Raw genomic sequence first — 27,833 nt, 5'->3', positions numbered from 1 at the left:
CCCACCCCCACCCACCTGCAAGTTACTTGTTCTAGGACCTAGAGAAGTGCTGGCATTCCACAGGCGTAATCCTGCTGGTGCTTTGGCTCCCCTTGAGATCCCAGGAGAGGCTGGGCCATGGGTGATTAGTTTCTTTTCCTGCTTGTCAGAGGGTTGGAGAATGAGGCCTGGAACATTGTAGATGAGTCTTTCCTTAGGAAAATTTGAGGCTGCGAAATAGTGGTCCTCCACTACTAGTATGCTGGTATGGTGCTTTTCCCTACCCTTGCCAGAAGGTTGATCCACAGGCTTAAGTTGCTATAGCAAAGACAGTTATAGATCTCTGTCCTTAAAAACTGGTAAAATTGGGGGAAGACAGTCTTATTTCAGACAGTTGGGGTAATCTGGAGGCAAAGGCAGAGATGGGTAATTGCCTAGCAGCCTCTGTGTGGACGCTTATTAAAAAGTATTTGCCTGTCCCACTACAATACCTTTGCTTCAATTTGGATTTGAAATCTTGGCAGCAAAAATGTGACTAAGACTTTTCTGTTTTTGTTAAATATCTCTGTAATCATATTCTGAAAACTGTAAATATTTTCAAGGTTATCTAATTCAGTAGAAACATTATTCTTTTCATATAGTAAGGGTTCAGTCATACAGAGTAACAAAATGCTGGTTCCGGCCAGTGCCTTGGCTCATGCCTATAATCTTAGCACTCTGGGAGGCTGAGGCGGGTGGATTGTTTGAGCTCAGGAGTTCAAGACCAGCCTGGGTAAGAATGAGACCCTGTCTCTACTAAAAAAATAGAAAGAAATTAGGACAACTAAAAAAAAGAAAAATATATATATATACATATATATAAAACTAGCCAGACATGGTGGCACATGCCTGTAGTCCCAGCTACTCAGGAGGCTGAGGCAGTAGGATCACTTGAGCTCAGGAGTTTGAGGTTTCTGTGAGCTAGGCTGAAACCACAGCACTCTAGCCTGGGCAACAGAGTGAGACCCTGTCTCAAAAAAAAAAAAAAAAAAAGACAAAATGCTGGTTCTCAACTTGTTAGTATGTTCTTGCTAATTCTCCCTCCCTTTTCTCCTTTCCAGAATCCTATTCCAAGAACTTGGGCACTCAGGTATCCACCATGGGGTTGGGTCCTGAACAGAAGATGTCAAATGGTAATTTACATCTTTGTGTTGTCTAATTTTTATTTGGAATTAAGGCTTATGTCAGAATCAGAAATGGACCATATTTTCCCTCTCGTCGTTTATTCCAATAACTCCATTTAGCGGTCATCGTCTGGTGACTTAGATTGTAAACAAGACCTGCCTTCATCCTTTATTTCCAATTCTGAGTTCAGCTAAGATTAGCTACAAGGTTGGCTTCTATAGAAGTAATCTTGCAAAGGCAGTAGTCTTCCCAGACCTGGCGTGATAACCTCTGGAGTGCTTTGGCTGCTGGTGGCACTTTCTGATGTTTCAGGTGTGTATGGAACAGTAAAATACCGAGCAAGTGCGTTACACCTGCCTTTGACAGGAGCTTCTTGAGAGTTTTTTGTTTTTTTTTTTGAGACAGAGTCTCGCTTTGTTGCCCAGGCTATAGTGAGTGCCGTGGCGTCAGCCTAGCTCACAGCAACCTCAAACTCCTGGGCTCGAGTGATCCTTCTGCCTCAGCCTCCCGGGTAGCTGGGACTACAGGCATGTGCCACCATGCCCGGCTAATTTTTTATATATATATCAGTTGGCCAATTAATTTCTTTCTATTTATAGTAGAGACGGGGTCTCGCTCTTGCTCAGGCTGGTCTTCTTGAGAGTTTTGACTATTTCTTCCTAAATCTGAGCTTCCCCTTAGGAATTTCTATTCCTTTTCTGTAACTTTCCTCATCAATTCAGGGCCACTTAATGACGGTGATGTGGGTCTGTTCCCTATAGAAAGAAAGCCCTTGCTTTTCTAATCGGAGGTTATAAGGATTTAGTAGAAATACAGAGATTAGAACATTGTGATTCAAAATAGCCATTTGATGGCTGCAGCAAACTGAGCTTTATATATTTCTGGTGGATTGTCCCTCTTCTCCCAGACCTTCCCCTTCCCTGCATTTAAGATTAGCTGCAAATGCAGAACTTGGGGCAACACTGAGATGAGCCTCGGTATCACAAGGGTACTGGCACCCCGTGACCAGTAACACTTAACTGCAAACCTTAGTCAGAGTTCCTGCTTGGTTGTTTCCTTGCAGCTTCAGATTTTAGCCTGAACTGTGGCAGGATTTTGCAACTTCCATATTTTTTGAGAAAGCTGACGAAGGTATAATGTCCAGGGATGATTCTTTGAGTATGTCCCACCAAATAATGGAGGGTAGGGTGTACATTCCACTGGACAGACATAGTTCTTTTCTTTTAAAAGTTAGGATTTTAGGTTACCAGTGGGGTTTGTCTGGGAATGTTATATTTTGAGCTCTAGGTATCAGTGTTTTTTAGAGTGAAATGAAATGGTTCTAAAAATTACCAAGAAAGAATACAAGAAAGAAACTAGGAAAACCAATGTGAAATTCGTGTTAAAACTGATCTAGAGGCCAGGTGTGGTGAATCACGCCTGTAATCCTAGCACTCTGGGTGGCCGAGGTGGGCGGATGGTTTGAGCTCAGGAGTTCGAGACCAGCCTAAGCAAGAGAGAGACCCTATCGCTACTAAAAATATAGAAAAAAATTAGCTGGACAACTAAAAGTATATATATATAAAATTAGCCAGGCGTGGTGGTGCATGCCTGTAGTCCCAGCTACTCGGGAGGCTGAGGCAGGAGGATTGCTTGAGCCCAGGAGTTTGAGGTTGCTGTGAGCTAGGCTGACACTACAGAACTCTAGCCCGAGCAACAGAGTGAGACTCTGTCTCAAAAAAACCAAAAAACAAAAACAAAATCTGATTCAGAGCTGAGTGACTGGAGGGGGAGGGGTGAGAGGGAACTTTTTTAGTGGAGGCTTTTTGTAATTCTTGACATGTGAATATATTATCTATCCAAAAAATACATTTAAAAATATAGGTAATACTGGGTACAGTGGCTCATGCCTGTAAATCCTAAGAGGCCAGGTGGGAGGATAGCTTGAGGCCAAGAGTTTGAGACCAGCCTGAGCAACATAGCGAGATGGTTTCTCTGCACAAAAAATGTTTTAATTAGCCAGCCATAGCAGTGAACACCTTTAGTCCTGGCTACTTGGAAGACTGAGGCAGGGGGATCACTTGACTCCAGGAGTTTTAGGTTACAGTGAGCTAAGATGATGCCACTGCACTCTAGCCTGGGTAACAGAGCGAGACCCTTTCTCAATAAAGAAAAAGAAAAAAAGATAAAAATAAACTATTAAAAATAAATTAAGTTAGAGTTAGATTGATCTCTTGTGCATTTATTTAGGTATTAAAAAAGATTTAATTTTAGTATACTAAGGATGAGTTGTTAGTATATTTTGTTCATTCTTATTAATTTTTTCTCAAATCTTTTAATTCAGGCAATGTTTCTGGAGACCATAGGGACACTGCCGGCCTTGATGCCTTCAGCTGTGCCTATGGTAACTCCTCTCTTCCACAGTCCACCAAACACTCAGAGGAGCCCTTTGCCACCTACTTTAATGAGAAGATCACCATTCCTGAGGAGGAGGTTAGTAAAGGGTCCTTAGCGGGAAACGCTATTGTTTGGGAAAGCCTATGAGTGAAAGATCTGCTGGATGCCTGAAACTCCATAGCCTCATGTCCAATTTTGGCAGACATTCTCTTGTAATCAAAATAAATAGAAACTGTTAAGGAAATTGAAAATAGTTGCTAGGTGGCACTAGTGAGCATTTTTTGATCAGGAAAATATGAATTTTGTATTTCTTTTTTATTATGGTCTTCTTTGGGAAGTGGTTGGGCACAGAGCTACTGATATTGTTACTGTGGTTTTAGAATGAGAGGCTGATGGAAAGAGCAGGTAAGGGACTGGCTCTGACTTGGACAGAGAAGTGGCCAGCTTATCAATAAAAAGTACATAAGATGGAAGTGAAACGTGGGCACACACAACATCCAATATGCTAAATCCTTTGTTCTTGTAAAGATATTGTTGCTTCATATGTGATAACAGCTAAATTAGATCATCAGTTTGGAAGTGGTATTTAATTTAATCTCTTTTCCTTTTTTGTTCAGTACTCTTGTTTTAGCTTTCGTAAACTCTGGGCTTTCATGGGACCAGGCTTTCTTATGAGCATTGGTTTCCTGGATCCAGGAAACATTGAAGCTGATTTGCAGTCTGGAGCAGTGGCTGGATTTAAGGTGAACATCTAGTCCTACCCCCGTCCTTATAGACACATAATATCCCCTCACACCCGTGTTGGATAGTAGCCTCAGGGGTGAAATTTAGGTGAAAATTACTTCCTGTCTGGTCTTTTAATTTATCCACATAGTTCCTTAATAAAGTAGAAACTGCAAATGGGAGAAACTGAGGCTCAGAAAGATACAAGGTGACCTAGGAGGTCATGTGCAAAACCTGATACAGAACTCAGACCATTTGATTCCTCACCTGTGTTTTCCCTTGATTTTAGTGTTAAACCCAGGTGTCTAATGAGTGTTATGGGGGGATTTTGTTCTTCTTAGTTGCTCTGGGTACTGCTGTTGGCTACCATCTTGGGGCTGCTGCTCCAGCGGCTCGCAGTTAGACTGGGAGTGGTCACTGGGCTGCATCTTGCTGAAGTGTGTCATCATCAGTATCCCAAGGTGAGCAATGTACTGTCCTGTCTGTCTCTCACCCATATCATAGGGATGTATGTGTCTGGCATATGTGCTGGCCCCACTATATACTGAGACAGTGGAGGACTGGGGGCCAGTGGCCCTGAAGAATGGGAGAACCAAGGGAAATTCTATAATCCTTTCTGCTGCTGAGCCATGCTTTTTCCCTTCTTGAAAATCAAACTTGAGATTCACTTTTTCCCCAGAATCTTTCCTTAGGAAAATGCTGTTTGAGTAAACATTTACCATTGCCTCTACCTCCTGTCATCTAGCAGTGCCCAGCCCATGGGGGAAGCGAGTACTCTGTCCAAGCACTTTATTCATACCTCTATGTTGCTTCATCAGTTTACATTAGATATGTATCTTTTCTTTTTTGTTTGACTTTGCCATCACTTTGAAAATGGTAAACTTTTTTCCTTTTCTTACAAAGTGTATGTGGAAGGATCTTTGGATTTGCTAATAATTAGTTTTCAGTTTATCCTCACCCTGGGGATTACACTATCCTCTGCAACTTCCCTCAGGACATTATGGGACTTTCTTGCTATTGCCTAAGACAGGAATGAACTCTGCATCTGGAAGACATTTTTAACTGAGCTTTCTCTTTTTTTTTTTTTTTTTTGAGACAGAGTCTCGCTTTGTTGCCTAGGCTAGAATGAGTGCCGTGGCATCAGCCTAGCTCACAGCAACCTCAAACTCCTGGGCTCAAGCAATCCTCCTGCCTCAGCCTCCCAAGTGGCTGGGACTACAGGCATGTGCCACCATGCCCGGCTAATTTTTTCTATATATATTATTTGGCCAATTAATTTCTTTCTATTTATAGTAGAGACGGGGTCTCGCTCTTGCTCAGGCTGGTTTTGAACTCCTGACCTCGAGCAATCCGCCTGCCTTGGCCTCCCAGAGAGCTAGGATTACAGGCGTGAGCCACTGCGCCCGGCCTTGAGCTTTCTCTTTATGTAAGAGACTGCTCTGCCTCTTGTTTGTCCTCAGTATTTAATCTCCTTTTCTGGCTGTGAGTGGCTATCTGCTTTGAAAAAAAAAACCGGCCAGGTGCGGAGGCTCACCCCTGTTGTCCTGGCACTCTGGGAGGCCAAGGCGGGAGGATCATTCAAGATCAGGAGTTTACAACCAGCCTGAGCAAGAGCGAGACCCCGGTCTCTACTATAAATAGAAAGAAATTAATTGGCCAACTAATACATACAGAAAAAATTAGCTGGGCATTGTGGCACGTGCCTGCAGTCCCAGCTACTCGGTAGGCTGAGGCAGCAGAATTGCTTGAGCCCAGGAGATTGAGGTTGCTGTGAGCTAGGATGATGCCACAGCACTCACTCTAGCCTGGGCAACAAAGCAAGACTCTGTCTCAAAAAAAAAAAAAAAACCTTGATAATTTATAATTTTCTTTAGCTTATCTTTTTTCATGCATGTTAATAGTTGTTTTGTTGTGACAAGATATTTTTTGGACAGTAGGTATCCGCGAGTGTCTTTTCTGGCTTCAATGAGCCAGCACAACTAAATCTGTCTTTCAGCTGGATGGTGTGGCCTGATTAGTGTCCTACTTTGTTATATGCCACCCATTTCCAACCATTTCACCCTGAGTTCTTTTGCATTTCTGTTCTTTCTCACTTGCTTGTGTACTATTATTACATTAAAAATCAGCCCAACCTTTTCATGTGATTTGTCTTCTCGCCTATGGTCAGCATAGATGTTTTCTCCTGCAGTCAGTTCCTAGTCTGTCTTGATCCCTATTTTAGCATCATTATTCTCCCCAAAACCTTGAGGATTGTTTTTAGGCAGGAAACTAAGTAGAAATTAATGAATGGAAGTCTCATTCATTTCTTGATGGAAAGGAAAGAGAAAAAGGTAAGATCAGGTGGCAACCTGACCTTTGTTGATAGACTCTGCCACATGGAAGCCACTTTTCTTCTCCATATGGGAGCCATAGTGCAGTTATGTGCTCAGTAGAGCCAAGGTCTGGTAACTCATTTCTAGTCTGCATACTTACAAATGACTGTTTATGGGTCAGTGGTAAAATATGAATTCCAGGATGCAGGGGAGTTTAGTAGCAATGATTACAGAACCTTGTCTTGCTAAGCACAGTGACTACACCTGTAAACCACGAGCTTTGGGAGGCCAAGGGGGATGTTTGCTTGGGGCCAGCAGTTTGAGACCATCCTGGGCAACATAGGAAGAAGCCCATCTCTACAAAAAAATTTTGAAAATTAGGAGGTTGTGGTGGTGCTTGCCTAGCTATTTGGGAGGCTGCACTAGGAGGATGGCTTTAGCCCAGGAATTTACGGCTGCAGTGAGCTATGACTGTGCCATTGTACTCCACCCTCTGCAATAGACTGAGACCCTGTGTCTAAAAAAACCATGTCTTTCTACTGTTTGGTATTTAGGTCCCACGAATTATCCTATGGCTGATGGTAGAGTTGGCTATTATTGGCTCAGATATGCAAGAAGTCATTGGCTCAGCCATTGCCATCAATCTTCTGTCTTTAGGAAGGTAAGGGGGTTTCCCTCTAGAAAGTAATCAGTGTTTTGGTGGGTTTCAAAGCAAAGGTGAAAACAAAAACCCAATTCCTTTTTAATTTTCAAGATTCAACTCGATTCTTATTTCTTCTGTGGAACCTTTCTGGAGCTCCCTTCCTCTCCCTCAGAAGATGTAGGCTCTAAGTCTTTCATTCCCATGGTGCGTTATACATACCTCTCTTACACAGCGTGTGGTATTTTATATTATCATTGTTTATTTGTTTGTTATTGTCTCCTGTTAGTGAGCTCCTTGATAGTAACACCTATACTTTTCAGCTTTGTAACCTAAATATCTAACATAGTTGATTCTCAATCAAAGTTTGAATGAATGTAATCAAGTTGGTGCTAACTTATCCTAAACTATCCAAGAAGTCTGGCTTCCTGCTACTGTCCCTCCTCCCCTAAGGCCTGACTTTTCTAAGTTTTCTCTTTTTTTTTTTTTATATGTATTTTTAGTTGGCCAATTAATTTCTTTCTATTTATAGTAGAGACGGGGGTCTCGCTCTTGCTCAGGCTGGTTTTGAACTCCGGACCTAGAGCAATCCGCCCGCCTCGGCCTCCCAGAGTGCTAGGATTACAGGCGTGAGCCACCGCGCCTGGCCATGACTTTTCTAAGTTTTCTATATCTAGAGAGCTGGTGGGAAGAAAGTGGTTTTCAGTGTTTCCTTTCTTTTCATTGCTGTCCATTTCTTATCTCTGACCTAGGGTTCCTCTGTGGGGTGGAGTCCTTATCACCATTGCAGATACCTTTGTGTTTCTCTTTTTGGACAAATATGGTAAGGAGAATGGGAATGGAGGGGTCAATCAAAGGAGCTGCTTTATCTCATGTGGCTAATGGGAAAGGAAGTCTGATTGCTGTGTGCTCACTGCTACATTTTCTCCTTTAGGCTTGCGGAAGTTAGAAGCATTTTTTGGATTTCTCATCACTGTTATGGCCCTTACATTTGGATATGAGGCAAGCATTACAAGCTATATTTGTTAGCTTTTTAACATGTGGGTTTTTAATTTTTTTAGCGTTTTATTATAAAAGACAGTACTAGTGCTAGGATGGTCTAATTGTTTGACATATATCAACAAAAGGTCAGTTCCATCCTGGGACAATTTTAAAGAAATATGATTTTTAGCAAAGATCAGTGTGCAGAAAGGCCTATAGAGATTACTACGTTAGAAAAAACTAGACAGCCGGGTGTGGTGGCTCACGCCTGTAATCCTAGCACTCTGGGAGGCTGAGGTGGGCGGATTGCTCAAGGTCAGGAGTTCGAAACCAGCCTGAGCAAGAGTGAGACCCGTCTCTACTATAAATAGAAAGAAATTAGTTAGCCAACTAATATATATAGAAAAAATTAGCCGGGCATGGTGGCACATGCCTGTAGTCCCAGCTACTCAGGAGGCTGAGGCAGAAGGATTGCTTGAGCCCAGGAGTTTGAGGTTGCTGTGAGCTAGGCTGATGCCACGGCATTCATTCTAGCCTAGGCAACAAAAGTGAGACTCTGTCTCAAAAAAAACAAAAAACAAAAAACAAAAAAAACTAGACTTACTAGGGCTTTCCAGATTAAACCCCTAGTCCCATGTTGGCCATCCTAACAATAGAACAACTTGCAGAGGGTTAGGAAGGGAATTGCAGGGTTCTTCTTCGATTTCAGATAGGGTTCTGTTTTTACTTATCCTGGTTTATATTAATTGCAGCTTGAACTTTCCCTGTATTAAGAGTTGATGAACTATAGGGGATATAGTTGATATTTTGTGGTTTGTACCCCAACCCAGGAACCCCTAAGAACCAGTACCATTATTTGCAGTATTAGCATCTTTCTATGTCCAGTTTGTTATAACTGATTTCTGCTTATTGGCCTGGCCTTTTAATAAAAATTTAATCTCTGAGTAGATGATGCATCTTGGCCAAAGGCTTCCGAGAGAAATACTAAACCAGGGAAAAGCATGTATGAGAAGTATTTATGAATGAGACTCACTACACACTAGTGGAAAATCAAGTGATTTTTAAATGAACATAGGTGAACAGAAGCAAGATAAGTAGAGATAAGCAATAATTGATTCTGTGTCTTGGGTCTGTCTCATAGGAATTGCTGGGAAGCTAATAAAAGTAAGATTCTTAGCCATTTCATTTCTTTTGAATATCAATTATATTCTATACACATCTGTTTTATGTATCTAAAATAAGACATAAAATATCTCAATATTCCAGTCCTGGATTCTTTGACCCCCAGTAGGAAGTCCCTTATATTGCTTGGTTCTTTGATGATTCTGTATTCCTCATTATCATAGGTAGTTGCAGAAGAGGTTGCTGAGTGTTCCCTAGTACTATTTTACTCCCCCAGTCTCATGTTCCAAGAGGGGTTAATGGTATTCTGTTGGCATGTAGTATGTTACAGTGAAACCCAGCCAGAGCCAGGTACTCAAGGGCATGTTCGTGCCATCCTGTTCAGGCTGTCGCACACCACAGATCGAGCAGGCTGTGGGCATCGTGGGAGCTGTCATCATGCCACACAACGTGTATCTGCATTCTGCCTTAGTCAAGGTGAGCAAGGCCCTTTTCTCATTGTCCCCTATATAGTTAATGGGATATTTTCCTTTAACTTCAAGGGCCACAACATTAGTTTATAACTACCAGAGCTCTCAAGAAGCAAGTTATTTTCCAAGCCTTGACATTTATAACCTCTACATGCTTGGACTTGGACTCTTGTTTTTATGACCAAACTGACCAGAGATTACTGGCCCCACAGAGAAGGTGGGACTAAAATTCTTCATAAAAAGTCTTTTTTTTTTTTGAGACAGAATCTTGCTTTGTTGCCCAGGCTAGAGTGAGTGGTGTGGCGTCAGCCTAGCTCACACTAACCTCAAACTCTTAGGCTCAAGCGATCCTACTGCCTCAGCCTCCCGGGTAGCTGGGACTACAGGCATGCGCCACCATGCCCAGCTAATTTTTTCTATATATATTAGTTGGCCAATTAATTTCTTTCTATTTATAGTAGAGACGGGGTCTCTCTCTTGCTCAGGCTGGTTTCAAACTCCTGACCTGGAGCAATCCGCCTCCCTTGGCCTCCCAGAGTGCTAGGATTACAGGCGTGAGCCACTGCACCTAGCCCATAAAAGGTCTTAAAGTGTACCAAGGTTCTTGTGTTTAAATTTCAAAAGCTCGAGTGGCCTTGTGGAGGTCAGAAGTACAGGAGTCCAACTAGGATTTTACTAGTCAGTCTTACACAATAATTTGCTGCGAGATTTCAGAAACCTTTATAATTAGGATTATATACCCCATAGAACTGAAATCAGGTTTTTGTAAGTCAGTGGTCCTTCCAGCCACAATAACTGAGAGCTCCATAGTCACTTAGTCATTGTTCCCTATTTGAGGGTGTGCAATGCCATCAAAGAGCATGCAGTTCTTATTCAGTGGACTAGGATGTAGGTGAGTGTTGGATCTTTCACATTTCATCTGCTCAATTGCCCTCTGAATCTCTCAGCTGACTGCAGACTACTGAAATGCTACAAAAAAATTTGCTCCAAGAGGTCAAAAAATAACTACTGGTGTTATCTCTCTAGTCTAGACAGGTAAACCGGAATAATAAACAAGAAGTTCGAGAAGCCAATAAGTACTTTTTCATTGAATCCTGCATTGCTGTCTTTGTTTCCTTCGTCATCAACGTCTTTGTTATGTCAGTCTTTGCTGAAGCATTTTTTGAGAAAACCAATGAGCAGGTGGTGAGTAAACAGGCCCATGGGTGGTAGTGAATGTGAGGGTAAAGTGAAGACTGGAAGGGGGTAGGAAAATACAATGACTTGGAACCCAGGGGAACTAGATCTCTAGCCTCACTGCTGTCCTCTAAAGTCACTGTGTACTAGTCAGACTCTACAGTCCTGGGGCTGGCCAAGTCTAGACCCATTTTTCTCAGTTTTTGATTGGGAGGAGTCAACAAATAGAAAACAGAAACTGTGACTCAGACAGAATTTGTTTTGTTTTGTTTTTTATAGAGACAGAGTCTTGCTCTGTCATCCAGGATGGAGTGCAGTGGCATCATCATAGCTCACTGTAACCACAAACTTCTGGACTCAAGTGATCCTCCTTCCTCAGCCTCCCAAGTAGCTGGGACAATAGACATGTGCTACCATGCCCAGCTAATTTTTTAAAGTTATTTTTTATAGAGAAGGGGTCTTGCTCTGTTGCCCAGGCTGGTCTGAAACTCCTGGCCTCAAGCAGTCCTCGTGCCTTACCCTCTGAAAGTGCTGGGATTATAGGCATGAACCATCACACCTGTGCTGTTTTGTCATTTTGATTTCTGTATCCACTTTTTTTTGTTTTAAGAGTAGGGAAATGAGGTTCAATTTCCTTTTTTTTTTTTTTTTTTTTTGAGACAGAGTCTCACTCTGTCGCCCTGGGTAGAGTGCAGTAGCATCATTGTAGGTCATTGCAACCTCAAACTCCTGGGCTCAAGGGATCCTCCTGCCTCAACCTCTCAAGTAGCTGGGACTACAGGTACATTCCAAATCACTCAGATAATTTTTCTATTTTCAGTAGAGGCAAGGTCTCACTCCTGACAAGTGCTGTTTTCAAACACCTAAGCTCAAGCAGACCCTCCTTCTTCAGTCTCCCAGCATGCTAGGATTGCAGGCATGAGCGACTGCACCCATCCTCTGTATCATCTTGATTTCTAATTGCCTATGTGGTTTTGATCACCATTGGTCTCCCATCCAAAGGGCCTCTGACTCCTGTCTGCTTTGACTAAGGGCTCTCTAGCTGGATGTTCTCTAATGTTTGAAGCCTTCTTAAGAGCCTTTCCTCCTGTCCTCATTTACAATGCCCCAGCATTTATGCATTACCATGCACAGTCTTAACTCAGTAAAGATTTTTGATGACCTAGGGATCTAGAAAGATTATGGAGGAAGACTCCAAGTTATATTGCTGCCAGTTTCTGTCCACATCACAAGCTATATTCAGTGTTTTCCCTGCAGGCTACCTCTCAAAGGTGACTGGGTATGATCTGTAGGAGAGCTCTTACCTGGTTCTTGCTTCTAAAACTAAAGTTGCTCTTGAACTGCTTTGGGTTCTAGGTTGAAGTGTGTCAAAATAGCAGCAGTCCCCATGCTGGCGTCTTTCCTAACAATAACTCAACACTGATTGTGAACATTTACAAAGGGGTAAGCACGTTCAGATTTGTGATCTTTGCTTCTGAATTCATATTCTTCTCAAATTATCTGGTCTTTTCTGTGAGTTCGCTTCAGATCTGAGCATATGTCCCCTGGGATGTCATTCATTTCAGAAGTCAAGATGCCAGACAAGCATTTTGGATTACATGGGAGGGAATACAGAACCAGTTGAAAAGATGGATTGTATACCAGCATTTCTCAAACTCATGTTGATACCATAGTGTTTCACAGGATATTAATTAGGGTGAATGTAGAAGTGTTCTTAGTAAAGTGTTTGTTCCTGGGCTCTCTCAGTCCTTTTATGCTGCTTATATTGTGATCCTCCAAGAGTAGAATATGTAGTATGCAGCATTTTCCAGATTTCTTTGAACTTTCCCTGCCCTCCTATTACCATTTTCCAGCATAATGTGTTAAGAAATATAATTTGGGAAATGTGGTGTGGTGTAGACCACTTTTTTTAAATAGTTAAAACAGAGGAAATGAAAGCTTTAGAAGCTTGGCAAAGAGAAACAGACTAGGCTGAGGAATAAGGAGCATCTAGTAAAGTTTAGATTGAAAGCCTTTAGAATGAGATCAGGACTTGAGCTGAGTTTCTGGGACAGGGCCAGGCACAGCACTTGGTGTAGGTGGGGCATAGCAACGAAGAGGGAGAAATGCCACAGAGAAATGCTGTTTTGAGACTTGTCTAAACAAATTATTGACATAAATGTATCTTTCTTCTTTGTCTCTCCCAGGGTATTGTTCTGGGATGTTACTTTGGGCCTGCTGCTCTCTACATCTGGGCAGTGGGGATCCTGGCTGCAGGACAGAGCTCCACCATGACAGGAACCTATTCTGGCCAGTTTGTCATGGAGGTATGTGTGGTATGGAATAGACAGAGATGACAAAGCCCTTTTGTCACTTCTTTTTTTTTTTTTGAGACAGAGTCTTTGTCTTTGTTGCCTCGGCTAGAGTGCCATGGCATCAGCCTAGCTCACAGCAACCTCAAACTCCTGGGTTCGAGCAATCCTACTGCCTCAGCCTCCCGAGTAGCTGGGACTACAGGCACATGTCTGCATGCCTGGCTAATTTTTTCTATATATATTAGTTGGTCAATTAATTTCTTTTTATTTATAGTAGAGACAGGGGTCTCGTTCTTGCTCAGGCTGGTTTGGAACTCCTGACCTTGAGCACGCCTGCCTTGGCCTCCCAGTGTGCTAGGATTACAGGTGTGAGCCACCGCGCCTGGCCCCATTTGTCACTTTTTAATACCACGTTTCTGAAGTCTATTCTGAACCTCCCTGAACTTTTCTCTCTTCTTTGTTCCAGATGTTAATCCTGCTCTGTATTTTCTTCCAGGGATTCCTGAAACTGAAATGGTCACGCTTTGCCCGAGTGATTCTGACCCGCTCTATTGCCATCATTCCCACACTGTTTGTTGCTGTCTTCCAAGATGTGGAGCATCTAACAGGGATGAATGATTTCCTGAATGTTCTGCAGAGCTTACAGGTGAGGAGGGAGCTGGGGCAACTTACATCCCTTTTAGTCAGGTGGCATTATATACTGCCCTTGGGTACTAAGCCTAGAGCTGGAAGCTGGGGGGAAATTGAGAGGAAGAAAGAGGCACAGTCTGCAGTAAATGAATATGAAATTCCTGGCATCCGAAAGGCTTTTAGAAATGGATTGGTTTTTTAAAGCCTATTTAATGGGAATTATGAGCTTTACTGATATGTAGAATATAAAATTATAGTTCATTAATCCAAACCACAGTTAAATGAACATATAGGACACTGTGTCTGGTAGAGGTTAAGAAGACAAGTCACATACAAATATTTTTATTTTATTTTTTTTTTTGAGACAGAGTCTCTCTCTCTTGCCTGAGCTAGAGTGCCATGGCCTGAGCCTAGCTCACAGCAACCTCAAACTCCTGGGCTCAAGCGATCCTCTCTCCTCAGCCTCCCGGGTAGCTGGGACTATAGGCATGTGCCACCATGCCCAACTAATTTTTTCTATTTTTAGTAGAGACAGGGTCTCATTGTTTCTCAGGTTGGTTTCGAACTCCTGAGCTCAAGCAATCCTCCTTCCTTGGCCTCCCATAGTGCTAGGATTACAGGCGTGAGCCGCCGTGGCCAGCCAAATATTTGTAAAGACACAAAGACACTTGGGATCTTAACTGATGCTAGGTTTCAGACAGCTGTGCAGATACAACAAAATACTTGAACATGTCAGAATGATAATCATTTCTCATGGAGAAGATGAGTCAGGGTTCATGTTTCCCTTTCACTAGCCATGCAGTTCTCTAGGGTGATGTGAAGACCCCTAGTAGCCCCATCTGATGTTACTTCTTTCTTTTCCAGCTTCCATTTGCTCTCATACCCATCCTCACCTTTACAAGCTTACGGCCAGTAATGAGTGACTTTGCCAATGGAATGTGAGTATTTTCCTCTTAGTTCCCCAAAGGGGACAGTGATATGTGGGAAAAGATGTGTTAATCCAAGAAGCTAGTGAGAAATGATTCATACAGGGGAGATATATGCTTTGAGAGACTATTACTAGGTGCTTACTCTTTGGGTTAAAAACGGAGACTGTGACTGGAGCAAAGGAGAAAGCACATTTTTCATCTTGGGGGATGAACGCTTTCAGTTTTCAGGGCTTGAACTCTTCAGCTGCAGCCACTGAAGTTTGAAGTACCTTAATTCTTTGTTAAATCTTTTTAATGAGAAAGGCATAAGCTAGTACCTTTTATATATATTCCTTTGAAGGATATATGGGCATTGTTGCATTTCTAGGGATGTAAATATTAGGGATTATTTGAAGATATTTTTTTCCCCTCTTTCTCCCTGTCATGGTCTATCTTTGTCCCGTTTGACCTAATCTGGAGCAGAATAAGAACCAGTTTTCACTTCATTTTGAAATGCCTCTACCTCCTTTCCTGTTTATCCCACAAGATGCAGTTTCCTTTTCTGTTTTTGACTGGGTTGGCCTAATCCATCAGTGACTGTGCTCATTCCTTTACAGAGGCTGGAGGATTGCAGGTGGGATCGTGGTCCTTATCGTCTGTTCCATCAACATGTATTTTGTAGTGATTTATGTCCAGGAACTAGGGCATGTGGCATTATACGTGGTGGCTGCTGTGATCAGTGTGGCTTATCTGAGCTTTGTGTTCTACTTGGTAAGTCCAGGCTGGAGGTGGTAGGGGCACAGGTATCAGGGATGGTAGAAGTGAGACTGACTGACATTTAGAAGTAAACAGATCCTAGAGAGCACATAGCAATCTACCTGCAGTTGCTGAGACAATTTATGTGGAATTGTCAAATGAGCTATATTTATAAAACAATATTTCAAACTGTAAAATTTACTTTGGTTCCTAAGATCTGTCATTTTTTGATTTCTGTTACTTCTATATGGTTTCCATTTTCAATTCCTAATAAGTAAGTGCAGTATGTTTGAGGAAGTACAAGGAGGGTAGCAGTACAGAGAGTGGAGAGAGGTACAAGATGGAGTTGGAGAATGGGCTGTGCAGTGTGATTTAGAGCTTTGAGTGGGACACATGCGGGTGCACAGCCCAGCTCCACTCTACCACTTACTAGCTGGCCAAGGAAATAAGCAACGAGAGATATTCTCTTACTGAATATTCTAGAGTCATTTTCAAAAATCATGGTTATAGAACCACAGCTACATGGAAAAGGTATGTAAAATTTATACAGAGATACTAAAAAAATGTTAAATCTAAATTGTGTCAATATAGTAATAGTAATTGTCTTAGGAAAGTGAGAGTATGGATATATTCTTTCTGTGTTCCAAATCTTCTTTAACTTTGCCTATTTTAATGAAAAACAGCCATAGCAAAAACAACAGCAAGTCCTCCTCTCTGTTCTGTACAGGTTTCTGTGAAAAGTAGAAGGGTTAGAGATAAGGAACAGCAGAATTTATGCCATTTTTACTACAGAGAATGGCTAAAGATAGAGGTTGGAAACCTGCTGTTGATATGTAGAAGGCTTACCTGGTCCCCATGCCAATATGCTGCATGCTAGGTACTCGATTGAGAAAAATCACTTGAGTAAATATTGAGAAATATCTTGAATTTATATATGCCTTTTCTCTCTTCCCTGTAAATCTTGCACACACAAAGATTGTACTGACTCTATGATCTAGGGACTGACTTCAAAGAAAAGCAATGAGTTGATTGTGTCCTTGACAGGAATTGTTTTCTAAAATTAACTCCCCTAGAAGGATTCCCCTAGAAGTTTGGGGAATGTTTTCATAATGCCAATTGGATATGAAAGTGCCAAGTTTTCCTCAGTCAGCCTGAGACTAGTGAGATTGTTAAAGACGAAATTTTAGAGATGAGGGCTGATTCTAGAGCAGGTTACTGCTGTTGAGCTCCAAAACAGGAACTTCACAGAGCAGCTCAGGAGACTGAGCCAGTTGTATTAATCTGTGATTCATTCTCCCCATTATGAGGAATGGGGAGGACTGGAGAAAAGTGGTCTTCAGGGAACTCCCAGTTGAATAAAAGAAACCACAAGCACAAAGCAGTAGGACAGAGAGAACTCAGTATTGAAAATAGTATGGAGAAACTATGTGGAGGAAGACAGATTTCAGGATTTTTTGAAGGAGGAGTGGGGTTGGGAGAATGACTTGTGCAACCTGTGCCGGTAGAAGAAGGGCAAAGCTGGATATTGAAGGAAGGGAACAGGTTTGCATTTGAGCAGGTGTATGAGCAGTCATGGTGGGTAAGAGGGCTCTTCGAAGAGCCTGGTGAATGATGACCCTATTTTATCTTTCAGGGTTGGCAATGCTTGATTGCACTGGGCATGTCCTTCCTGGACTGTGGGCACATGGTAAGCATCTCTAAAGGCCTGCTGACTGAAGAAGCCACCGGTGGCTATGCTAAGTAAACACTGGATTAGTCTGTCTGTCTTGCGCAGGTAGCCATCAGAGCCAGTGTGTTTCTATGGTTTACTGTGTGAACATAGCTAAAAGTATGTGCTGATGCACAGACTGCATTTAGGACTCAAGTGCTGGTTGGGGGAGACTTTCTTTCATATGTGTTTGAAAGATGGAATTATTTTTCTTTTCTTGACCTCCTTACCTGGGACCTGGATTAAGTAGGATCTTTAAAAAGCTGACATTTGCTACTATCATTCCAACACTAAATTCTTAAGTAGCTGCCCAAGGGTTATCTAGCTTATTTTATCCTTTTGAGATAATCATCTATGCATGATTCTTGACCAGGCCATATGTTTCAAAAATTTTGGGAAAGTGCAAAACAGTTGTCATAATACATACAACTGAATGAGTATCCAAGTCTTGTTTATCAAAATAGAGTGGATTTTTTTTTTTTTTTTTTTTTGAGACTGAGTCTTACTCTATTGCCCATGTTAGAATGCGGTGGCATCAGCCTAGCTCACAGCAACCTTAAAGTCCTGGGCTCAAGCAATCCTCCTGACTCAGCCTCCTGAGTAGCTGGGACTACAGGCATGTGCCACCAGGCCCGGCTAATTTTTTCTGTATATTTTTAGTTGGCCAATTAATTTGTTTCTATTTTTAGTAGAGACCAGGTCTCACTTTTGCCCAGGCTGGTTTGGAACTCCTGACCTTGAGCAATCCACTCGCCTAGGCCTCCCAGAGTATCAGGATTACAGGCATGAGCCACCACGTCCGGCCTTAGAGTGGATTTTCAAAGGCAGATTAATTCTTATGCATACCCTTTCAGTTATTACACAAAAATCTCAACTAGGGTGGTCAAACAGATGAAATATAAAATTAAGAGACAAGCTTAGGATTCTTTTAATTTATTTCCACTATAAATTTCTCAGTGGAACTTAAAAGGGGTGAGAAAACAAAGAAGGTGAAAAGTGGACAACAGGCAAAACTCCCCTGTAGGTTGTAGTTACTAATCATCTTTTCAAAATCTTCCTCAGAGATGGAAAGCTTATCAGGGTTTTTTTGGGAGTCCTGATTTTAATAAACTTTGTGTTAGTATAGAGCTCTCCTGATGATATTTAGTCTTGAGCACATATAGTTGTAAAACCTTCACTTTCCTCCTCAAGGAGGGCGGTGATAGAAAAAGATGGTAGCATTTATGAACTGACATTCTCATGAGATTTTGGGGGTGGGGAGAAAACACTCAAAGGAGAAAGAAGAGCCATCTGTTTTATTCCTAAAAGCCAAGTCTCACCAGAATTCATCATGTTGTTCTGATGCACCGCTCTGCCTCCTGCCCAAGAGGACTTATTTGTGAGGCAATCTCAGGAGCTGTGGAGCTAATCATTGCAAAGCCAGCTCTCTCTCTCTCTCAGCAAGTCACTAGGTATCACTGTGGTTGCAGTGTTGTGTCTGTCAGCAAGATTGAACTGGGCTACCTCTCTACAGCTGTTTCCTCAGAGGGAAAAACTTTGAGACCAGATGGTGGAGCTCTGGAGTCAGAGGAGATGGGTGTCTTGAGCATGAAACTGCTGTCCTTTAGCCGCTTATGACAGCTTTACATGTGAAGCCTGAGACTGTGTGGTTATCTCCAATCAATCATATTTGTCAGCTGGAGATAAATAATCAAAAGTCTTTTATAGCCATTGACGTGGTGAGAACAGTAATGAGAATAGCATTGAAGGACTTATCATTTTTGAAACTTTTCTTCTGGAGTCCTGGCTGATTGATGTTCTCTGTTCATCTTAGCCCCCAAGGCATTATTATTGATATTTTGCACATATTCACAACTGCAGACTGGATGGATTTTCTTTTTTAAGCATTAAGGATACACTAGTGTGTTTTACTGACTAGATATTTTTCTTAGCCTCTCAAATAATAAAGAATCATGAGTGACAATTCCCCTAACTGTCTCTCCTCATAACTGTCCCTCTCTCCCTAACACGATCATTCCCCAAACTGATTGTAAAGATACACTGTGAAGAAAATCAGGGACTGACATCTTAAGGCATCCCTGATTGTCATAGAGGAATGGACCTTTGACCGTTGGATTTTGGTGTTTGTATCTGGACCGGTGAGGGTATTTTAAGGTACCTCGCCGCACAGAGGAGTAACTCCTCTCTCCATCTGAGGAAACTCTCTGGAATTCCCTTTTGTGTTGGGAGCCTCCCTGGAGGCCTCAGCCATTTGGGAGATAGGACCTTCAGGCTCCTCTGTCCATTTAAGGTATTTCAGGAGAAATCCTATTTGGGTTGGAAGCCTTAACCATTCATTTGAGAGAACAGGACCTCCGACTGTTTGGATTTGGCACTCCCTAGGCTTATTTGTTGGAACTACAGTCCATTTGGTGTGTGAGTGTGTTTGTTTGTGTGACTTTGGAAATAAGAATTCAAGCCCTAAATGTAAAAGTTGTACACTGGGAAATCTCTGTCTCTGCCTTTTGGGCTTTTATGCCATTTGGACCTAGAACAGATTGATGGCGGTAATGGTTGGTTAGAGATGAGATTCTTGAAAACTTCTCTCCAGTCTCCCTGTGTAGAAATTGATTCGAAGTATTCTATTTGTTTTCAGTTTTATTTTGTCTAATGTGGTATTCCTGGGCTTGTGGTTGAAACCTTTGAAATTTCTCTTTGTAATGAGTGTTTATCTATAGTAGTATGTTACATATAAAGATACTGTCTATGAGAAAGTTTAAAGAGATGTCAGGTTTTCTAGGACTCCCAGTAGTCTCCACATTCTGTGTACTATTCTCATGCATATGTTTAAACTGATGGGCAAGTTACATCAAGAAAATTTCAGAGCTCATATGGACAATGCCACTTTAGAGTTAAAATGCAAAGTTTGTTAAACTGTCTGTCTTTTGCCTGCTGAAGCTGCAGTTGCTAAGTTACAGGTGTTGATATGGAGCTGACCGAACTCAGTTATCACAAATTCAAGGCCAACCAGGAACAACCAGTTACTCATTTGAAACTGAAGGGAAAAAAAGGTTAAAGATACCTTTTTAAAAAGAAAACCCAAACTGTCCTGAAAGCTACTTTACCCAAAACTTTAGTCTATGGTTTTTGTTACATTACCTATTGAGGCAACTAAAGTTTGGTCATGTGAATAAGTCCCAACTTTGTCAAAAATAATTTGATCCAACCATGTTTTATAAATTGGTCTGAATATGGCTATGAGCCTATATATATATATTTTTTTTTTTGAGACAGAGTCTTGCTTTGTTGCCCAGTCTAGAGTGAGTGCCGTGGCGTAAGCCTATCCCACAGCAACCTCAAACTCCTGGGCTCAAGCGATCCTGCTGCCTCAGCCTCCCAAATAGCTAGGACTACAGGCACGCGCCACCATGCCCAGCTAATTTTTTCTATATATATTAGTTGGCCAATTAATTTCTTTCTATTTATAGTATTTATAGTAGAGACAGGGTCTCGCTCTTGCTCAGGCTGGTTTCAAACTCCTGACCTCCAGTGATCCGCCCGCCTCGGCCTCCTGGAGTGCTAGGATTACAGGCGTGAGCCACCGCACCCAGCCATGAATATGGCTATGAGCCTATAAAGAAAAAATTATACATATATTATATATATGTATAATATTGTCTGGCCCCAGCACTCTCGGGTCTGGGGAGACGTGGCCCCTTAATGGCTCATTGAGCTACAATACTATTCTCCAATTAAATTTGCTTTATTACCATGTTGGGAAATTTGATAAAATCCTTTATGTACAGTCTTTTATGCTTCTGTATCAAAACAAGCCAGATCAAATTAAATATAAGATTCTAATACAGAAGACAAAAGCTTTCAAGAAGGTCAGGAAAGAAAATGCCAGATCTAAAATCCTCGTCTTATGAGCAGAAGAAAATGCCCAGGATGAAGAATACCTCTGGGCAGCGTTAGCAGCAGCTCCAGCTGTGCCTGTGCCGGCTCAGGCTCAAGCTGAGGCTGAGGCTAAAGCACTGGCGGCAGTGGTGTGGCTCCGGCTACAACTCCCATGCTTTCAGAGATCTTTCTCCTACCCCTGGAGACCCCCTTATGGTTCTAGGCTCCTTTCTTCACCCTTGCTGGCTCCTCCAGCCATCTATCCTTCCCTTTCTTCCTTCTCTGAGAATAGTCAGGGGAGGCATGGGGACCTGGTCTCTCTTTCACCTACCCAGTGGGGTACACAATTGTTCAGGGTCTTCCCTTCTTCCCAGCAGGGGAATTTCCTTTAAGACAGGTCCCTGTAGGAGGAATAAATGAAAATAAACAACCGGCTGGATTAATATGGGCTTATAGCCCATTTGCCACTTCTGATTTGTGTAGTTGGAAGTAGAATAACTCTGCACACAGAGACAATCCAAAGTGTATAACTAATCTGTTTGAATCTATTTTCACCACACATTACCCCACATGGACAGATGTCCAAAGCCTGCTTAACATATTGTTAACATCTGAGGAGTGTTGCATTATCCTGGAAAAGGCTCTAGAAAAAGCTGACCAAGTACATACAGAAGGTCCAAATAACCAGGTGACAGCTAATCTGGTCATCCCTACGCATGACCCCACTGGGACTCAAACAACGGAAATGAAGGTAAGATTCCACATTTTGGAGACTGCATCCTGGTTGGGCTCAGAAAAGGAGTCTCCAAAATTGAAAGCCTGAACAGGCTGGGTGTGGTGGCTCTTCCCTGTAATCCTAGCACTCTGGGATGCCGAGGCAGGAGGATTGCTTGGGATTGGAGTTTGAGATTGCTGTGAGCTAGGTTGATGGAACGGCACTCTAGCCCAGTAACAGAGCAAGACTCTGTCTCAAAAAAAGAAAGAGAGAGAGAGAGAGAGAGAGAGAGAGAGAGAGAGAGAGAGAGAGAGAGAGAGAGAAAGAGAAGAAAAAGAAAGGAAGGAAGGAAGGAAGGAAGGAAGGAAGGAAGGAAGGAAGGAAGGAAGGAAGGAAGGAAGGAAGGAAGGAAGGAAGGAAGGAAGAAAGGAAAAGAAAGGAAAGCCTGAACAAAGTAGGGAATAAGATAGGAAACAGATGAAAATCCATCAGCCTTCCTAGAAAGGATTATGAAAGCATATCAAAAATTCACTAATATACATCCAGAAAGCCCTGATGATTACATGTTAATGAACATGATCTTTGTTGGCCAGAGCATGCCTGATATCCAGCAGAAGTTAGGGGTTCTTTCCTTGCCCATATCTCATTTCATTGAACTAGCCTATAAAGTCTTTGTAAACTGTGAACAGAAAAAAGAAAAAAGAAAGATACATGAAATGAAACAAAAGCAAAACTTTTGGCAACAATTCTGACAAACACTAGGGAATTCCCTCAACCGGAACACTATCCCACAGAGGAAAAAGATTAAAAGGACAAATTCCCTTTAAAACAGAGTAGTGTGGCTGGATGCAGTGGCTCACATCTGTAATCCTAGCACTTTGGGAGGCCGAGGTGGGAGGATCATTTGAACTCAGGAGTTCAAGACCAACCTGAGCAAGAGCAAGACCCCATCTCTACTAAAAATAGAAAAAAAAATTAACTGAACAACTAAAAATATATAGATAAAAAAATTAGCTGGGCATGGTGGCTCATACCTGTAGTCCCAGCTACTTGAGAGGCTGAGGCAGGAGGATCGCTTGAGCCCAGGAGTTTGAGGTTGCTGTGAGCTAGGCTGATACTACGGCACTCTAGCCCAGGCAACAGAGCGAGACTTTGTCTCAGGAAAAAAAAAAAAAAAAAAAAGAAAGGAAGAGTGTGCCTACTGCAAGAAGATGGGTCATTAGAGGAAGGATTGTCCTAAGTTACTACAAAAGACTAATGGGGAACCTACTGTATGATCAGTGGTGCTGAATGCAGACGATATGAAATGACGGGTCCTTAGGGCTCCTCAGAATTCTCGGGAATTACAGCCAGTGATGAATATCTCCCACTGGGAGCCTAGGCTAACCATAAAAGTGAGAGAAGAAACTTATTGAGTTCCTAATTGATACTGGTGCAACCTACTCAGTTTTAAAATTTAAATTAACTAAGCTTACTAGAGACTCAATGCTGGTGACTGGGTTATCTGGAAAACCCTCACAAACATTTTCTCAAAACACTGGATTATGCTATTGGGAATTCTTTCCTCACACACAGCTTTCTGTACATGGTTGAGTACCCTCTCCCATTGCTGGGTAGAAATGTTCTCTCCAAATTGCTAGCTCAAATAATCTTTGAGAATAAACAAGTGCATATTGTAGTTCCTGCAGAACATGCCTGTGCCTTGCAAGCAGTTCTCCTCGCTCCCTTGGCTGTCCGTCAAGAGTTGCTCGCTCAAGTCCTGAATCAAGTAAACCCTAAAGTATGGGTTACCTGACAACCTGGAAGGGCACGTGTGGACCCTGTTCATGTCAAGATTAAACCAGGAATCTCTCCCCCTCAACGCAAACAGTATCCATTAAAGCTTCAAGCTACCTAAAAAAAAACCTTAAGAAGAAAGGAAAGGGACTCCTTACTTGAACAGGAAAGTAACAAAAGTTTTTTTTTTTAACTATTAAAGAAAAACTGATAACTGTCTCTGTTCTGGGCCTCCTGAATTTACGCAAGCCTTTTGATTAGTTCATCCAAGAAAGACAAGGAATTTTAGACTGGGGTATTAACCTAAACATTGGGAACTAATAAGTGTCCCATGGGTTGTTTGTCTAAACAATTACATATACTCGCAAGAGGATAGCCCACTTGCCTGAGAACAGTTGCTGCTACTTATAATATTTTACAAGAAGCAGAGAAATTTATGCTTGGACAGCCGATAATGGTTCATACTGTGTGTTATGTGTTACCGCTACTAGAACAAAAAAGGAGCCGCTTGGTTAACAGCTGGCCGATTAGGCAACCATCATGCTACTCTGTTAGGTAATCCTAATGTAACTTTAAAGACACTGTCCACCTGAATCCCACCACCTTGCTGCCTATAGACTCTCACTCCCCAGTTCATGATTGCATTCAAATCATTGACCAACTATATTCTAGCCTCCCAGATTTGACTGATCAGCCTTTGTTAGACCCAAATGAAGAATTCTATAGAGATAGGAGCAGCTTCATGGAAAATGGATAACACGAAGCCTGGTATGCTGTGGTTACCAACCAACAGGATGAAGCTTACCCCAACAAGACTGAATGGGCATCAGAAGTCAGTAAGGCTGGTTTTTTTTGGTTTTTTTTTTGAGACAGAGTCTTACTTTGTTGCCCAGGCTAGAGTGAGTGAGTGCCATGGCATCAGCCTAGCTCACAGCAACCTCAATCTCCTGGGCTCAAGCGATCCTCCTGCCTCAGCCTCCCGAGTAGCTGGGACTACAGGCATGTGCCACCATGCCTAGCTAATTTTTTTCTATATATAATAGTTGGCCAATTAATTTCTTTTTTCTTTTTTTTTTTTTTTGAGACAGAGTCTCACTTTGTTGCTCAGGCTAGAGTGAGTGCCGTGGCGTCAGCCTGGCTCACAGCAACCTCAATCTCCTGGGCTCAGCGATCCTACTGCCTCAGCCTCCCGAGTAGCTGGGACTACAGGCATGCGCCACCATGCCCGGCTAATTTTTCGTATATATATTTTTAGTTGGTCAATTAATTTCTTTCTATTTTTTGGTAGAGACGGGGTCTCGCTCAGGCTGGTTTCGAACTCCTTACCTTGAGCGATCCGCCCGCCTCGGCCTCCCAAAGTGCTAGGATTACAGGCGTGAGCCACCGCGCCCGGCCTCTTTTTTAATTTATAGTAGAGACGGGGTCTCACTCTTGCTCAGGCTGGTTTCGAACTCCTGACCTCAAGCTATCCGCCTGTCTCAGCCTCCCAGAGTGCTAGGATTACAGGTGTGAGCCGCTGCACCCAGCCTAGTAAGGCTGTTTTAAAGGAAATTATTCCTAGGTTTGAACTTCCATCAACTCTCCAAAATGATATCAGAACAGCTTTTATTGTCAAAATTACTCAAAAAATATCAAATATCAAAAATTTTATAAATCGATTGCAAATTACATTCATCATGGAGACCCCAGTCTTCTGGGAAAACTGAATGGATAAATAGAACTTTGAAAAAGATTCTCCGAGATTTGTGAAGAGACCGATTTAACTTGGAACAAAGTGTTATCTCTTGCCCTGTTAAGACTTCAGGTCTTAACTTCTGGCCCCCAGAAGTAAGTTGGCACTTAGCCCCTTTAAATTTTTATATGGGAAACTATTCCTAAGGGCTTCTAGCCAGAGCTCAACCAGTGATTCAAGGAGATGGAGGCTTGTTCATATGTAAAACAACTTTGTAATATGCTAACTACTATTTCTGAATTTACTTCCAACAGGCTCCAGTTTCCAACAAAAGTGCCCCTTCATCTCATAAAACCAGGAGACAAAGTATTACTGAAAACCTGAAGAAAGCAACGTCTGAGGATCAACTACAGCCACAGTGAATCGGCCTATCTGACGTGCTCCTAACAACTCACTCATCGGTCAAACTCTCAGGAGTTAGGCTGTGGATTCATCACACCCAAATAAAAGAGGCACTCCTACCAGAGACCCCATGCATCCAGCATTCACCACTGTCTGAGGGACTGGAAAAACAGTGGGCTTGTAAGCCATTAGAGGACCTAAAATCATTCTTCCACAACAAAAATAAGTAACATGAAATTATATACTCTATACATCTTATTTGTTCCTTGGGAATTTTTGCTTGTCTGATAAAACAATTCTTGAGAGCTTGTTTGGAGGTTCTAGCAGGGGAGCACAGCTACTCGTATATCCTTGACCAAAGACAGGTCCTCCTCTAGCTCTTCGACCGAGCACACAGCTTCGGGAGGGACACACATGGAGCAGTGAGGGAGGAAGGGGACACTGCCTAGCCAGCCAGATCAGCCGAATCAACCCTGGAGATCAATGAGGTGACAGATGTTGCAGCCAGATTGCCCTCACATCCATGATAGAACAATTCTTTAGTAAAAATTTCCCAAGCTATTGCCTCCACTAACCTATCTATCTGCTGGGTTTATCATCCAAAACCTCATTCAGTGTAATACCATCTTAAGCCTGTTCTTGTCCCTGTATATAGTTTCACTAATGTACCCTCCTGTACATTGAACTTAAAGAAACCTGCCTCTTGGATTGCTTAACAGAGTATGACTAATAACTCTGTACTCAGAGTTCCATGTTTCTTTCTTACCCAGCCCCTTATCAGATGTTATATACAAGGAAACTCATACTCAAATAAGTATACTTTCTACTGGGCAATGGGTCTCTTTAAATTGACCACCGATTGTAAAAAGCCGACTACTACAGTCTTTTTTGCACCACCCTCTTTAGATTATCTCATTAAGAAATGTTCTAGGCCGGGCAGGGTGGCTCACGCCTGTAATCCTAGCACTCTGGGAGGCTGAGGTGGGCAGATTGCTCGAGGTCAGGAGTTTGAAACCAGCCTGAGCAAGAGGGAGACCTCGTCTCTACTAAAAATAGAAAGAAATTAATTGATCAACTAAAAATATATATACAAAAAAATTAGCCAGGCATGGTAGCACATGCCTGTAGTCCCAGCTACTCGGGAGGCTGAGGCAGTAGGATCGCTTGAGCCCAGGAGATTGAGGTTGCTGTGAGCTAGGCTGATGCCACAGTACTCACTCTAGCCTGGGCAACAAAGTGCGACTCTGTCTCAAAAAAAAAAAAAAAGAAAGAAAGAAAAGAAATGTTCTAATCCCTCAGACAAGGACCACAAGACCCTTGTTTTTTATCATAGTACATCAGCAAAAGCAATATTCTCAAAACTTTAGAAAACTAGCAACCTGTCAGCTCCTCGAGGGACAAAATCAATTTTTAAACCCTTGGTTTAAAAATTTAACCCTAATGCTACCTAACAATAGTTCTATAAGCCTTCAAACAGGAGCAGGTACTGTTTGTGCACTCCTTGGATATATTTTTATCTATGGAAACATGAAAGAAACTCCTTGAGCTTATGATTGCTTAAACAGCTAGTCAATAGAAGACACTTGTTTATTAAGAGTCTAGGCCGGGCGCGGTGGCTCACACCTGTAATCCTTGCACTCTGGGAGGCCGAGGCAGGCGGATAGCTCGAGGTCAGGAGTTCGTAACCAGCCTGAACAAGAGCGAGACCCCGTCTCTACTATAAATAGAAAGAAATTAATTGGCCAACTAATATATATAGAAAAAATTAGCCGGGCATGGTGGCGTATGCCTGTAGTCCCAGCTACTTGGGAGGCTAAGGCAGAAGGATAGCTTGAGCCCAGGAGTTTGAGGTTGCTGTGAGCTAGGCTGACGCCATGGCACTCACTTCTAGTCTGGGCAACAAAGTGAGACTCTGTCTCAAAAAAAAAACAAAAAAAACCCAGAGTCTTCATAACACCCTTTTCAGTCCATAACAGATCTGAAATGGCTCATTGGACCAGCCCCCTAAAATTGTTTTCACAATTAACCAGGGAAATCTTAAATGGGAGATTCCATCTGGGAAGCCCAAAGACAGTACTCCCAGGAGGAATCCCAGATGGCGTCTACCCTACCTCTCTGGTGGGCAGTAGCAGCTCACCAACTTGTGCTTCACA

General features: G+C 42.3%; 1 protein-coding gene across 1 annotated transcript; it reads left to right on the top strand.

Moving 5' to 3' along the window:
• The first annotated feature begins 1,087 nt into the window (after window positions 1-1,087).
• LOC105870061 (natural resistance-associated macrophage protein 2-like) lies at window positions 1,088-18,671 on the top strand. The gene is made up of 15 exons (XM_076007265.1): window positions 1,088-1,151; window positions 3,467-3,615; window positions 4,137-4,262; window positions 4,584-4,703; window positions 7,109-7,215; window positions 7,947-8,017; window positions 8,129-8,196; window positions 9,619-9,774; window positions 10,794-10,952; window positions 12,300-12,386; window positions 13,130-13,249; window positions 13,734-13,883; window positions 14,732-14,805; window positions 15,393-15,546; window positions 17,165-18,671. The coding sequence occupies exons 1-15, from the start codon at window positions 1,118-1,120 to the stop codon at window positions 17,273-17,275; spliced, it is 1,686 nt and encodes a 561-aa protein (XP_075863380.1). The 5' UTR covers window positions 1,088-1,117; the 3' UTR covers window positions 17,276-18,671.
• Window positions 18,672-27,833: the final 9,162 nt, after the last annotated feature.

This window comes from Microcebus murinus, chromosome 10 (assembly GCF_040939455.1).
Source record: "Microcebus murinus isolate Inina chromosome 10, M.murinus_Inina_mat1.0, whole genome shotgun sequence".
Classification (NCBI taxonomy): domain Eukaryota; kingdom Metazoa; phylum Chordata; class Mammalia; order Primates; family Cheirogaleidae; genus Microcebus; species Microcebus murinus.
This window is presented reverse-complemented; position numbering and strand designations above follow the sequence as displayed.